This window comes from Somniosus microcephalus, chromosome 4 (genome assembly GCF_052327205.1).
Source record: "Somniosus microcephalus isolate GS21.2 chromosome 4, FLI_Smic_1.0, whole genome shotgun sequence".
Taxonomy (NCBI): Eukaryota; Metazoa; Chordata; class Chondrichthyes; order Squaliformes; family Somniosidae; genus Somniosus; species Somniosus microcephalus.
The window spans coordinates 225,822,603-225,838,342 of record NC_140990.1 but is presented as its reverse complement, the minus strand read 5'-3'; the positions used below and the strand labels follow the sequence as shown (position 1 = coordinate 225,838,342).

The window sequence follows — 15,740 nt, the reverse complement described above, 5'->3', positions numbered from 1 at the left end:
GGAAGCTACTTATGTTTGGTGAGATTGTGTGATGGGCTGTTTCTGGATGCTTTTACAGGAAGAAGTTTAAGAAAATTGTTCATGAAGCTACAGCTTCAACCCCTCACCCACCAGAAATTGTGCTCTTAAGCTGCCAATGTACATGTACCTACACAGCAGTCCATTTGCACCCTAGCAGCTTGGAGCGAAGGTTATTAGGAACTGACAAATGTGTTCTGACTGTAACATGGAACCTTCACTAATTGCTAAAATAACTATGGAAACATTGCAGCCTGCCATTTATTTTTTTAATTCGGTAATTATTTCCAAAAAAGTATATTGGAGAATAATGAACAGTGACAAGTTATGTACACACAGCATTTAAGGAAAATATTTTCAATGGCTAACAGCATTTTTTTTAATCAATGTTGTGCATACCTTAAAGATAATACATTGTGAAAAAATAATTTCTGGTTCCGTTCTATGTCCTTGTTTGTTTTAAATGTCTTCAGTTGGACAATCTTAAATCCAACTGCAGTCCATTCCACTTTAAAGAGCCTAATTTCTCCTGAAATTAATTTTGGTGGAGACTTTTTTTTTTGTTACAAGTATAAATTTAGAATCCATACGCTCATTCTCATCATTGTGAACGCTAATATGTTTATTGTGTAGACTCCAATTAGTTCAAATATTATTTCCTATTCTCTTCAGCGGTTTGAGACTGCATAAATATAAAACTTAGCTTCCAGTGGTTTAAGTTGGAATTTGTGTTTCATTTTTTTTTTTTTTTATAAAGTACTCACCCTGACTGTAACTCAACCTGACTGTGTAACCTTTGACATTGCCCTCTAACCTTTAGTACTGTCAATTTATACAATTTTTCCCCCTAGGATTTGTTCAATAAAGTTCAACACTGCGGGATTTTTTGGCTTTAAAGGTAGCGAGAAAACTCGCAAAGTTCTTAACTGCAGGATTTAAAAAAATTAAGAGTGAAGTTTAAAAGGCAAGGAGAGAGCTCGAGTAGTGTTCCTCAGGGTGGGTAGGTAACAGAAAAAATGGGCATGCCAACTCCACTGAATTCAGTACAAAAAAACTCAAAATTGTATCAAGTTAAACAAGCTCATCTTTCTAGTCGTCGTCTTTTTCTTGGGCAGTCCCTTGGAACCGAGGATGACTTGCTTCCACATTAAAAATGAGTTCTCAGGTGACTGATGAGTCCAATGCGGGACCTACAGTCTCTGTCACAGGTGGGGCAGACGGTGGTTGAAGGAGCGGATGGGTGGGGTGCTTGGGTTGATTTGCGCTTGGCTTTCGCTTGCTCCCGGCGAAGAGACTCGAGGTGTTCGGTGCCTTCCCGGATGCTTCTCCTCCACTTTTTGCGGTCTTGGGCCAGGGATTCCCAGGTGTCAGTGGGGATGCTGCACTTTTTCAAGGAGGCTTTGAGGGTGTCCTTGACACACAAAATGGGCATGCCAACTCCACTGAATTCAGTACCAAAAAACTCAAAATTGTATTAAGTTAAACAAGCTCATCTTTCTAGTACACCATGTGTCATCTCAGTACTGGATACATACCAAAATTAGCTCATTAGTGTAACATTTTAATAAAGTATTATTACATAACTTTCCAAAGATACGTTAAAATTATATAAAAATAAAGGCCTGGATTAAGTGCCAGCGGGTTTAACCACACTGGAGTAATCCTGCAGTAATGATACCCGCCCTCCTGTATGCCTCAGAGACATGGACCATGTACAGCAGGCTCCTCAAAGCACTGGAGAGGTACCACCAACGCTGCCTCCGCAAGATCCTGAAAATCTATTGGTAGGATAGGCGCACCAACGTCAGTGTTCTTGCCCAGGCCAATATCCCCAGCATCGAAGCGCTGACCACGCTCGATCAGCTCTGATGGATGAGCCACATCGTCCGCATGCCCGATACGAGACTCCCAAAACAAGCGCTCTACTCGGAGCTCCGACACGACAAGAGAGCCCCAGGTGGGCAGAGGAAACACTTCAAGGACACCCTCAAAGCCTCCTTGAAAAAGTGCAACATCCCCACCAACACCTGGGAATCAATTCAATTCAATTTTATTTGTCATATATGCAGCAGACGTGTGTACTGCACAATGAAATGTTGATTTTTACGAGTCCTCCCAACATTGGAATAAATATGGCATAACAGTGATAAAAATACTAATAGAAATACAGTAATAATAAATAAAACAACAGTAATAAATATTAATAAATTATTTGTTCATGAGTCTTATGGCCTGGGGGTAGAAGCTGTTTCGAAACCTGCTGGTACGAGACCGTATGCTTCGGTATCTCTTACCGGACGGGAGCAGGGCGAAGAGGTTGTGGCTGGGGTGGCTCGCGTCTTTAATGATTCTCAGGGCCTTCTTCCGGCACCTCTTGAGGTAGATATCCTGCACAGCAGGTAGTTTAATTCCTATAGTGTGTTGTGCAGCTTTCACCACCATCTGTAGAGCCTTGCGGTCTGTGGCGGTGCAGTTGCCATACCAGGTAGTGATGCAGCCGGACAGGATACTCTCGATGGTGCACACGGTAGAAGTTGGTGAGAATCTGGGGGGCCATTCCAAATTTCTTCAGTTTCCTGAGGAAGGACAGGCGTTGGCATGCCTTCTTGGTTACGACGTCGATGTGATGGGACCACGTTAAGTCCTCCGTAATGAATACACCCAGGAATTTGAAGCTGCTGACCCTCTCCACCTCAGTCCTTTCGATGTAGATTGGGGTGTGTCCCTCCCCCTGCCGCTTCCTGTAGTCCACGATCATCTCCTTTGTTTTGCTGATGTTGAGGGAGAGGTTGTTGTACTTGCACCATTCTCCTAGGGCTCTTACCTCCTCCCTGTAGCCTGTCTCATCGCCATCTGTGATCAGGTCTACAACGGTAGTGTCATCAGCAAACTTGATGATGGAGTTGGAGTTGTGCGTGGCCACGCAATCGTGAGTAAACAGGGAGTACAGAAGGGGGCTGAGCACACAACCCTGGGGAGCTCCTGTGTTCAGGATCAGTGTGGAGGAGGAGTTACTGCCTATTTTCACCACCTGGGGTCTGCCCGACAGGAAGTCCAGGATCCAGTTGCATAATCCCTGGCCCAAGACTGCACAAAGTCACAAAGTGGAGGAGAAGCATCCGGGAAGGCGCCGAGCACTTCGAGTTTCTTCGCTGGGAGCAAGCGGAAGCCAAGCGCAAACGGTGGAAGGAGCGCACGTCAACCCAAGCACCCCAACCACCCGCCCCTTCAACCACCGTCTGCCCCACCTGTGACAGAGACTGTAGGTCCCGCATTGGGCTCATCAGTCACCTGAGAACTCCTTTTTAGTGTGGAAGCAAGTCATCCTCAGTTCCGAGGGACTGCCTAAGAAGAACTACTACTGGAGGCTTAATTTCCCGCCCACCACAGCAGAATGACACCCAGCTGATTTTAACACCTGGGCCTCATTTAAATCCTGCTGGCCAACTTCACACCAATTCCAGGTAGGATGTTGGGGGGAAAGTGGCAGAAAATCCTGCAGCCCAGATACTGTCCACCGATGACATGTAGCGAGATCAGCTGCTGGGCTGTCACACAATTGGGGAGGGAGTGAGATCACGGTTAGGTCCTAAGCTTTCCTTGTGGTGCGCAGTGTTTGCAAGAACACTGGTCAAGGGTGGGTTTTTTGAGAAGCGGGGTGATGAAGGCAGATTTGTAAAGGAGGGGGACAGTATCTGAGGAGAGGGAACTGTTTACAATATCCGCTCACGTGGGGGCTAGGAAGGGAACTTGGGTGGTCAGCAGTTTAACTGGAATAGAGAGCAGGAGGTGGGTCTCAATGATGAGAAGAGCTCGGAGAGGACATAAGTGGAGATAGGAGAGAAATTAGAGAAAGATGTTGATGTTCACAAATGTCTTGAATCAGTGGCCAACCTGAAACAGTGAGTTCTCTCTGGCCACCAAGCTGGTTGTCCTGCAAATCCTTAAATATTCTCTATCTATTCTTACAACAGAAAGACTCAACATTTCAAACCTGCAGAACACTATCTGGACACGTGTTGGTTTTTTGTAAAAATTAATATTTTATTCAACAAGTTTTGAAAACACTCCAGTGTTCATAACTGCTGCTGGTTATGTTTTGTGATTATTTGTTTCAGATTTTTTGTAGAGTTCAGCAACTCCGACCAACTCATTTGGTTGGCACTTGCTCACAATGTCCCAGAGTGCTTTTACTTGCCCAGATGTCTAAGTAGGTTTGTAACATGCCCAGGGATCGAACAGGGCAACCCTTTTTTTAAATCCAAAATTGCAGATTGAGTGAGCTTTTATACTAGCTGTTCAGTTTTTATATATAATAAAAATAAGTATAAGGCAACTTATTTTAGTAACACCTTAATTTGCCATCTTTACGTTTAAAGGAAATTCTATGATTACAGCAACCTGTAAAACAAAAATTAAGTGAAACATTTGTTTTGTTTTTCCAACCAGAACGAAAACAACATGTATAAAGTGTGAAGCCAGAGTGGCTCTCAGAGGGAAAGATGAAGAGCAGGGGGGAGGTCATTTTGAACAGAATCAGTTAATGCAGGCCAGAAAATGACAGTCCAGCTGTTATTTAAAAAAAAATCTTTCACAGTGAATGTATCGGTCACATTGTAACCCATTGGTTCATAAAATCTAATTTATCACTTCTGACATGTTTTCTTGCTGACCTTCATGTTTATTCAGTAAATAGTGTTTGCCTGTACCCTTTGCCTTACATACATTCCAGCCTTCAGTCACATGGCGGAAAGATGTGGTAATTACTACTAGATTAGATAATGTAGAATAGTACTGATTTGCACAATAAATAGATTATTCATTTTCAGATAGTGTCGACATGCAGCAGAATAGTATTGGAGAAAACCTATTGGGATATATGTAGAGCAGTAGTATCTTCATGGAAATTAAAATTGTATTTCTTGTATGTAAAATTGAGTTATCAATAACCTCTTAATTCTGTATTGCGATGCAAGCAACTATTTGCAAATATAGTAACCAACAGTATTGCAGGATAGTTTAAATTACAGGAGTACAATATTTTGACATTCTTCCTTTTCCCTTTGTGGAGTCTCTTTTCACAACACATATTTTCTGTCCAAGAGGAGAAGCTGCAAACCTTCTCCCATGCCACTCTGAACCTAGCTGCTAAAATGTACACGAGTGACCAGAGATGACTGCCCTCAGAGCTTTTTGTTTACCTCCTCCAGCGAAGGGTCCAGGGCTTTGCTTCCGGGTCCCCATGGTGGTACATTTGATTCAGGTAACTCACCATGGACAGTCACAGGGCCAAACCTGTGTTCTTTCACTCTATTGTAGCGTGAGTTGGAGTGTCAAAACACCATGTTGCCCTCCTAAACATTTGTTAAATTTGGATTTTTTTTGCTGGTATTTACAGATTTTCCTTAGCGGTTTTCTTCCCAAGCCAGGTTCTAATCCCTCTTCGACGAGTCTCGCCAGCCCTGACAGAAGTTTCATCTCTGTTAATTCCAGACCTGTTCAACACAAGGAAATATTAAAGGTAGATGAATAACTTTATTGATGCTTGTGTTTACCTGTTTTCCTAGAATGCAATAAATGTACTTTACCGTAAAGACATTTTATTACCTTAGTATAACTCAGTTCAAACAACCTTGTTTTATGTTGTGGTAGGGCATTATTATATGTATGATGAACCTTGGGATCAAATCATGTCTTTTGTATTATTTCCGTGACTACTTATAGGGAGCAAAAGGGCAGGTGTTGGCACGGTGATGGTTGACACTTCTCGGTTATCATTGAGTTACTGTGATTTTCAGTCTGTCACATATTGGCTTTATCCAACATTTACCTGAGCAAGAAGTAACAGTAATTGCAGTAATTAATTTTTAGAATTACAATTAGAAAAACATAATGAATTGGTTATGCGTTACAAATAGGCATAAAAATTGCATGCTGCATCTTATATTTTCTTGGAGCTGTGGCATTCCCCTCCAATTTTGAAATTAATTGGCTGCGGTTTCTAAACTTCTCCCTGAAGGCTACTGCAGTAGAAATCTGTCTAGTTGTGAAAACAATAACTGAGTCAGATGTGAGATTGCTTAATATTTCTGTAACAGGTATTGTAGCTTCAGTCTGGCTCCGGTAGAATTTAATTAGAAGATATTTTTTGTATCTCTGATAGGTGTATTTTCATAAATTATTGTACCTTACCATGTAGAAAGAATAAAATGTTCATGCAGATAATGTAATCCAACACAAATTTTAGAATAAACTAATTGGATAATAAGAGGGAACTTGCATACCAGGATTTTATCATGACAGCAGTGATTTTTGTTTTAGTAGTCTTGCTTCATTTTGTGCCAAAGCAGTGGGGTGGTCAATACCTAGTTATACATGAATTATCTCATTCATTATTGGATCATTTTTATTTAAAAAGACACTACATTTAAACCATTAAAGACTGCAATATGACATTCATGCTGTAAATTTTCAATCATTATGGAATCTGTGTCATCCAACCTGCGGTGATCTGATTGGGTTTTAACATTTAGCTGTAATAATCTGCAACCTATTAATAAATAGATTGTATGCAGTTTGTTTGCAAAGATGAGAAGGCTGGTTCTTAAAACTGAGAATCCAGCCTTCTCATCTTTATATTGCAGCGTTATTATAATTACTGTAATGTTTTTGGATGAAGAGGACCGTTCTATAGTACACCTAACTTAATTTGCACATGGGTGGCAATATTTAGACTGAATTTTGACATCTAGACTTTGTTCCAGTTGTTGGACTATTTTAATGAAGCATGTTGAAAAGACAGATTTTGAATAGTTCTTTACTAAATGTTTAAGTAGGCTAAGACAAGGGAAAAGTCAGCACTTTAAAATAAATACAAATCTACTTCAGCTTAAAGATTTTCACTACTTTTCTGCTAAATTAAAACTCAAAGACAAAGTAAAACTCAAAGACAATCTTACTCTGTCCTGTAAAGATATTTTTAAAATTTCTTTTTGCATAAATTTTTCAGTTGGTTCGACAGTACTACAGCTCTCAATCCCAGAAGGATTCTTCACATATTCGTTATCCAATTTTCTTCTTGAATATCTTGGTTCCAGCTTCAGCTGTAGATGTTAATTTAACACCAGATAAAACCCAAATAATGCTTCATAACAAGGTGAGACGCACTTTAAAAATGTCTTTCTTATTGGGTTGTTATTAATACTTTAAATAATATGTCAATGAAGATGTTTATTATTGAAATGGAACTTGTAAAATATATTTAAACTAAATTGAGCATTGTCCATGTTCATCTGATGGGGTACAAATAATTGTCAGGGACCTCGTTCAGTGACGTCCCTAGCCTCAAAATGCCCAATGGGGAAAGTCCTGGCAGGCCCATAAATTTGCATGCTCCAGATCACTCAATCACAAGGTTAGCTGGTCCACCCCCAGGTCTTGCTCCTCTCACGATTATTGTGCACCATTTTGTCCTGCAGAAAGAGAGAACGAGAGTTAGTGAGTGGCTACTGAAAAGGAATGCACATGTGTGGGGCTTGAGCTGGTAGTTTGTATGCTGATGGGGTGAAGATGCAAGCTGGTAGTGTTGAATAGGAAGCAAGTGTCAGGAGTACAAAGCGAGAAAGGAGTCCTGAGAGAAGTTGCTGATTCTGCAAAGTCCATCAAATGAGAGGAGAATGGTGCTAGTATCTGGTGTGAAAATAACAAGGAAGAGGTGATTCTGTGTTTGGAATGATAATGAGAGGTTGGTCTAGTGTGTCCTTGTACTGGGTGGCGGAAGTGAAAGAAGGAAGGGAATTGTTGGGTGGGGTTGGAGGGGGTGAAGGACTGCTGCCATGGTTTCTAGAGATAGAAAGCGAGAGAAGGATAAATGAAGAGCAATACTCATCCTTGCTACTCTAGTGAGATAATTGAAGCATTTCCTACACTGTATCCAGGTCCTAGAGGTGATGTTTCTGGAGCTGTCAACCTCTGCAATCTCTCCATGCCTGGTGGAGAACATGTTTGACAACCCTTCTGGCAATGCTGGGAAACAGAAGTTCCCTCTGCTCCCTCACCTCTTCCAGAAGCACCTCCGGGGAGGTTTCTGAGAACCTTGGCGCCTGCCTCCTCCTCATTTCTGAGAAGATTCTTCTTCCACCACTTTGCAAGCAAAGCAAGCCACAGAGGAATGAATGCAAGCTCATTTTAAGAGGTGCAGTCCTGCCTCTGGCAGACCTGCTGGAAATTTCAGCCTGGAAGTGTGCGGGTTTCCCATTGGGTCAGCCAATTCGGTGAGAGCCTATAATGAGGCCTGGGGTTAAAATACCCCCGGCCTGTTTTTGGCTGCAGCACGTGAGAATTCAACTGAAACCGAAAACTGTCCCGGAGTTAAAATTGGGCAGGGAAACATAGAAACATAGAAGATAGGAGCAGGAGTAGGCTATTCGGCCCCTCGAGCCTGCTCCGCCATTCAATGAGATCATGGCTGATCATCCAAATTCAGTACCCTGTCCCTGCTTTCTCCCCATATCCCTTGATCCCTTTAGCCTTAAGAAATATATCCAACTCCTTCTTGAATATATTTAATGAATTGGCCTCTACTGCATTCTGTGGTAGAGAATTCCACAGGTTCACCGCTCTCTGGGTGAAGAAATTCCTCCTCATTTCTGTCCTAAATGGCTTACCCCTTATCCTTAGACTGTGACCCCTGGTTCTGGACTCCCTGACCATCGGGAACATCCTTCCTGCATCTAGTCTGTCCACTCCTGTTAGAATTTTATAAGTTTCAATGAGATCCCCTCTCATTCTTCTAAACTCCAGTGAGTATAAGCCCAATCGACACAATCTCTCCTCATACGTCATTCCTGCCATCCCAGGTATCAGCCTGGTGAATCTTCGCTGCACTCCCTCCATGGCAAGAACATCCTTCCTCAGATAAGGCAACCAAAACTGCACACAATACTCAAGATGTGGTCTCACCAAGGCCCTGTACAACTGCAGCAAGACATCCTTGTTCCTGTACTCAAACCCTCTCGCTACGAAGGCCAACATACCATTTGCCGCCTGAACCGCCTGCTGCACCTGCATGCTTACCTTCAGCGACTGGTGCACAAGGACACCCAGGTCTCTTTGCACTTCCCCTTCTCCCAATCTATTGCCATTCAGATAATAATCTGCCTTCCTGTTTTTGACACCAAAGTGGATAACCTCGCATTTACCCACATTATATTGCATCTGCCATGCTTCTGCCCAATCACCCAACCTGTCGAAATCATACTGGAGTTTCTCGGCATCCTCTTCACAGCACACACGCCCACCCAGCTTTGAGTCATCTGCAAACTTGGAGATATTACATCTAGTTCCCTTGTCTAGATCATTAATATATATTGTGAATAGCTGGGGTCCAAGGACCGATTCCTGCGGTACCCCACTAGTCACTGCCTGCCACGCGGAAAAAGACCCGTTTATTCCAACTCTTTGCTTTCTGTCTGCCAACCAGTTCTCTATCCAAGTCAATACCTTGTCCCCAATCCCATGTGCCTTAACTTTACACGCTAATCTCTTATGCGGGACCTTATCGAAAGCCTTCTGAAAGTCCAAATACACCACATCCACTGGTTCTCCCTTATCTATTTTACCTGTTACATCCTCAAAAAATTCCAGTAGATTAGTCAAGCACGATTTACCTTTTGTAAATCCATGTTGACTTTGTCCGATCCTGTCACTGTTTTCCAAGTGCTCTGCTATTGCATCCTTTATAATGGACTCTAGCATTTTCCCCACTACCGATGTCAGGCTTACTGGTCTGTAATTCCCCGTTTTCTCTCTACCACCTTTTTTGAATGGTGGGCTAACATTAGCTACCCTCCAATCCATGGGTACTGTTCCAGATTCCATCGAATGTTGGAAGATGATCAGCAATGCATCTACTATTTCTAGGGCCACTTCCTTAAGTACCCTAGGATGTAGATTATCAGGCCCTGGGGATTTATCGGCCTTCAATCCCGTCAATTTCCCTAACACCATTTCCCTATAAATACTGATTTCCTTCAGTTCCTCCCTTTCATCAGACCCTATGTTCCCCGACATCTCTGGGAGGTTATTTGTGTCCTCCTTTGTGAAGACAGAACCAAAATATGTATTTAATTGGTCTGCCATTTCTTTGTTCCCCATTTATAAATTCCCCTGATTCTGACTGCAAGGGACCTACGCTTGACTTCACCAATCTTTTTCTCTTCACATATCTATAAAAGCTTTTACAGTCAGTTTTTATGTTCCCCGCAAGCTTACACTCATACTCTATTTTCCCCTTCTTAATTAATCTCTTTGTCCTCCTTTGTTGAATCCTAAACTGCTCCCAATCCTCAGGTTTACTGCTTTTTCTGGCCAATTTATATGTCCTCTCCTTGGATCTTATGCTATCTCTAATTTCCCTTATTAGCCATGGTTGAGTCACCTTTTTTGTTTTATTTTTATGCCAAACAGGGATGAACAAATTCTGTAGTTCATCCATGCGGTCTATGAATGTTTGCCATTGCCAATCTCCGTCAACCCTATGAGTGACATTCCCCAATCAATCCTACCCAACTCACACCTCATACCATCGTAGTTTCCTTTATTTAAATTCAGGACCCTAGTCTCTGAGTCAACTACTTCACTCTCCATCTTAAAGATCGCTCCGACCCAAGGGGCCTCGTACAACAAGATTCCTAATTAATCCTTTCTCATTACATAATACCCAGTCTAAGATGGCCTGATCTCTAGTTGGTTCCTCGACATATTGGTCCAGGAAACCATCCCGTATACACTCCAGGAATTCCTCCTCCACAGTATTGTTACTAATTTGGTTAGCCCAATCTATATGTAGATTAAAGTCACCCATGATAACTGCTGTGCCCTTATTGCACGCTTCTCTAATTTCCCTTTTAATGCCACCCCCAACCTCCGCATTACTGTTTGGGGGTCTATATACCACTCTCACTAACGTTTTCTGCCCCTTAGAAGAATGAGAGGGGATCTCATTGAAACTTATAAAATTCTGACAGGACTGGACAGACTAGATGCAGGAAGGATGTTCCCGATGGTCGGGGAGTCCAGAACCAGGGGTCACAGTCTAAGGGTAAGGAGTAAGCCATTTACGACAGAAATGAGGAGGAAGTTCTTCACCCAGAGAGTGGTGAACCTGTGGAATTCTCTACCACAGAAGGCAGTAGAGGCCAATTCCTTAAATATATTCAAGAAGGAGTTGGATATATTTCTTAAGGCTAAAGGGATCAACGGGTATGGGGAGAAAGCAGGGACAGGGTACTGAATTTAGATGATCAGCCATGATCGCATTGAATGGCGGAGCAGGCTCGAGGGGCCGAATGGCCTACTCCTGCTCCTATCTTCTATGTTTCTATGTATTTCTCAGTTCTACCATACAGATTCCACATCATCAGAGCTAATATCCTTCCTTACTATTGTGTTAATCCCCTCTTTAACCAGCAATGCTACCCCACTTCCCTTTCCTTTTTGCCTATCTTTCCTGCATATTGAATACCCCTGGATGTTGAGTTCCCAGCCTTGGCCACCCTGGAGCCATGTTTCCATAATCCCAATCAAATCATATTCGTTTACCTCTATTTGCGCAGCTAATTCATCCACCTTATTACAAATGCTCCTCGCATTAAGACACAAAGCCTTCAGGCTTATTTTTTTAACGCTCTTAGACCTTTTAGAATTATTATTTACTGTGACCATGTTTGATTTAAACCATTGATTTCTCTGACTGCCACTTTTGTTGTTCTCCTTACTATCTTTTGCTTTTATCCTTGTATCCCTTTCCTCTGTCTCCCTGCTCCGGTTCCCAACCCCCTGCCATTTTAGTTTAAACCCTTCCCCAGAGCACTAGCAAACACTTCCCCTAGGACATCGGTGCTGGCCTTGCCCAGGTGCAAACCGTCCGGTTTGTACTGGTCCCGCCTCCCCCAGAACCGATTCCAATGTCCCAGGAATTTGAATCCCTCCCCCTTGCACCATTCCTCTAGTCACGTATTCATCTGAAATATCCTTCTATTTCTACTATGACTAGCACATGGCACTGGTAGCAATCCTGAGATTACTACCTTTGAGGTCCTATTTTTTAATTTACCCCCTAACTCCCTATATTCAGCTTTTAGGACCTCATCCCGTTTTTTACCTATATTGTTGGTACCTATATGCACCAATACAATTGGCTGTTCACCCTCCCCTTCCAAAATGTTCTGCAGCCGCTCTGAGACATCCTTGACCCTTGCACCAGGGAGGCAACACACCATCCTGGAGTCTTGTTTGCGGCCACAGAAACGCCTATCTATTCCCCTTACAATAGAATCCCCTATTACTATAGCTCTACCCCTCTTTTCCCTCCCGTCCTGTGCAGCAGAACCACCCCTGAGATGTTTATGTTGCTTTTATTTTAATTTTCTGGGACTAATCAAAGCATAATCTGTATTAATAATATCTCAAACATTTTTCTTGAAGGAAAATTAAAATCGATGCTCTATTTAAAATGTTACAATAATTTTTCTGTCACCAGGAGGCCATCTTATTTGTGATTGAGAAGGTGTTGATTTCAGTTTATGGACAACTTACTGGAACTGATGAATCATCCTCTGAATGTTTGAAAGAAACTGGATTTGTTCGCAACAGTGAGGCAAATAACTCTGGTATCTTAACAGCACCAGAAATTTCTCAAGTTGCAGACACGATAAATGCTTATCCTCAAAACGTCACTTTTTCTAATGATGTTTTTCATGTGGCTGTTAATAAAAAGGGGAGCTTTGTTAGTAACATTGCTCAGACTGAGTCCCAGGAAAAAACTCTTCCTTCTGAGAATAGGCTGTCAATTACTGTCCCAGAATTGGACGTGGCATTTGCACTAGATGATGACCATATTCTATTAACGAGTCAGCCTGATAACCACGCAAAGTGTCTAGAAAATGCTAATAATCCAACCCTGGCACCTGTGACATTAAATGAACAGATCTCAATTGCAAAAGATTCTGCTGAACTAACTGCTGATGACTGGAGTATGGGGCATAGGATGAAAGATTCTACTGAACAGATATTTGAACCTGTAAAGCTCTTAGTACCCAGAGACATTGCAGGTCAAAAACAAATAACTTGTGATGAAACCGAACAGCAGAGACCAACTGAAACTAGCCCAACCAATGATCCAAATAAAAGATCTTCCAATGTAGTGAAGGATAAAATTGGACAGATCACAATATATGACCTGATCAGCAATCGCGCTGTCAGAAAGTCTCTGTCAGCCTCTGCCCTTTTCATACAAGAAACTCGACCCAAACTGTTAGCAGAGAATCCAAGGGCTAATCTGCAAGATGTCAGCATGAAACTTGAAGAGATGTGGAAAAATCAGAATGAGGATGAGAAAAAGAAGTAAGTTTCCAGATTAAACCTTTTGACCTCATAACCCAATAGTTTCCATTCTGTGTGACTCATTGGGTGCAGAGAGTAAATCCCATTACTTCTTGAAATATAAAGCGGAAAATTCTTTTTGGCATGTTGGAGATGCCATACAGACTGTTGTTAAAATATATTATGTGCATCTTCTCCAGACTTCTGCAATTAATTGTTTTGCTATATGTCTTATATTTTCCATTCGCTTTTTCCTTTCAAACATATTTCTTTATAATGAAGACTGATTATAAATTTTCCAGATATGTCGTACTTTTGAGCTCATTTTTTGATTCTAAATTTATTATCTTTTGTTCTTTTGAGAAACTCTGGTCTTACAGCAGTTGTTATGTCTCATAGTGTTCATAAAACCAAATTTTGTTGCATGGTAATTCATGTAGCCAAGTAATGAAATGATTCAAGTATTAATGAACTATTTGAGACGGTACTGCTTTGTTAATTTTGTACCAAACTAAAAATTGGTCCAACTCAAATATAAGGAGATATCTTTGTCTTCTATTACTACAACCTCCATAGGAAGATGGGGAAAGGAAGCTATGGATAAATGCATTAAATGAAGGAAATGAAGAAAATGGAAAATGGAAAAAATGGAAGTTAAAAATTGCATAGAGTATAAGAATAAGCTAACAAGTATTCATGCTGGATTTAGTTTTAAAAACTCTAAAATCTAACTTCTCTTGTGACTCACTGGGTAAATGCACTGCTGATCCGTACAGACCAAGAAGGTTCCAGATTTAATCCCTGATCTATGCGGAGTTTGCTAGTCTTGGCTGCAGCAGCACTGGGAGCAATACAGTTGGAGTCTGTATGCCTACGTGATGGGGAAAATAAGCAAAGGTTACCACCCTTGATCGCTGTCCCATGACTACCCTGCTGGAGTGTGTGTGTGTACATGTCTAATGTGAATAGGATCAGGCGTGGCTGTGATGCCACCATAGTTGGATAACCTACCAAGGCTTATGAAGTGTGGTCACTCGGGCAATGTATTAGAGAATTACTGTTCCCCTCATTTCCCCCCCATAGAACAGTACTAATGATGTAGACTACCAAATAAATGACATAGTATATACGGCACAGAAACAGGCCATTCAGCCCAACCAGTCTTGGCTGGTGTTTATGCTCCACTCGAACCTCCTCCCGTCTTTCCTCATCTAAATCTATCAGCATAACCCTCTATTCCCTTCTTCCTCATATGTTTGTCCAGCCTCCCCTTAAATGCATCTATACTATTCGCTTCAACCACTCCCTGTGGTAGCGAGTTCCACATTCTCACCACTCTTTGGGTAAAGAAGTTTCTTCTGAATTCCCTATTGGATTTCTTGGTGACTATCTTATATTGATGGTCTCTAGTTATGCTCTTCCCCAGAAGTGGAAACATTCTCTCTCTATCCACTATCAAAACCTTTCATAATTTTAAAGACCTCTATTAGGTCACCCCTCAGCCTTTTTTCAAGAGAAAAGAGACCCAGCCTGTTCATTCTTTCCTGATATGTATACCCTCTCATTTCTGGTATCATCCTTGTAAATCTTCTCTGCACCCTCTCCAGTGCCTCTATATCCTTTTTATAATATGGCGACCAGAACTGTACACAGTACTCCAAGTGTGGTCTAACCAAAGGTCGATACAGGTTTAGCATAACTTCCCTACTTTTCAATTCTATCCCTCTAGTAATAAACCTTAGTGCTTGGTTTGCATTTTTAATGGCCTTGCTAACCTGTGGCGCAATTTTTAGTGATTTGTGTATTTGTACTCCGAGATTCCTTTGTTCCTCTACCCCACCTAGACTCCTACCCTCCAAGTGATGAGTGACCTCCCTATTTTTCCTACAGATATGTAATACCTCACATTTGTCTGTGTTGAACTTCATTTGTCAATTATATGGCCATTCTGCAAGTTTATTAATGTCCTTCTGTAATTTGTTGCAGTCCTCCTCAGTATTGACTATCCCCCCCCCCAATTTGGTATCATCTGCAAATTTAGAAGTTGTTTTTGATTCCTAGGTCTAAATCGTTGATGTAAACTGTGAACAGCAGTGGTTCCAGCACTGATCCTTGTGGAACACCACTACCTACCTTCTGCCACTGTGAATCGCTACCCTTTACTCCCACTCTCTGCTTTCTGTCCTGAAGCCAGCTAGCAATCTATTCTGCTACTTGTCCCCTGACTCTGCATTCTCTGACCTTATTCATCAGTCTATTATAGGGTACCTTATCGAAGGCCTTTTGAAAATCTAGATAAATTACATCTTCTGCATTATATTGTCTACTCTCTGTTACCT

The 15,740-nt window shown here is 41.7% G+C and overlaps 1 protein-coding gene across 4 annotated transcripts in view; it reads left to right on the top strand.

Annotated features, from left to right (window-relative positions):
* The window catches only part of pms1 (PMS1 homolog 1, mismatch repair system component), a 128,883-nt gene that overhangs the window by 84,507 nt on the left and 28,636 nt on the right, over positions 1-15,740 (top strand). For all 4 annotated transcript variants that reach the window (XM_085985873.1, XM_085985875.1, XM_085985874.1 and 1 more), the window contains 3 exons: positions 5,417-5,539; positions 7,028-7,174; positions 12,560-13,422. In XM_085985873.1, the coding sequence (XP_085841999.1) occupies positions 5,417-5,539; positions 7,028-7,174; positions 12,560-13,422 (1,133 nt within the window). The remainder of the gene's footprint in view (positions 1-5,416; positions 5,540-7,027; positions 7,175-12,559; positions 13,423-15,740) is intronic.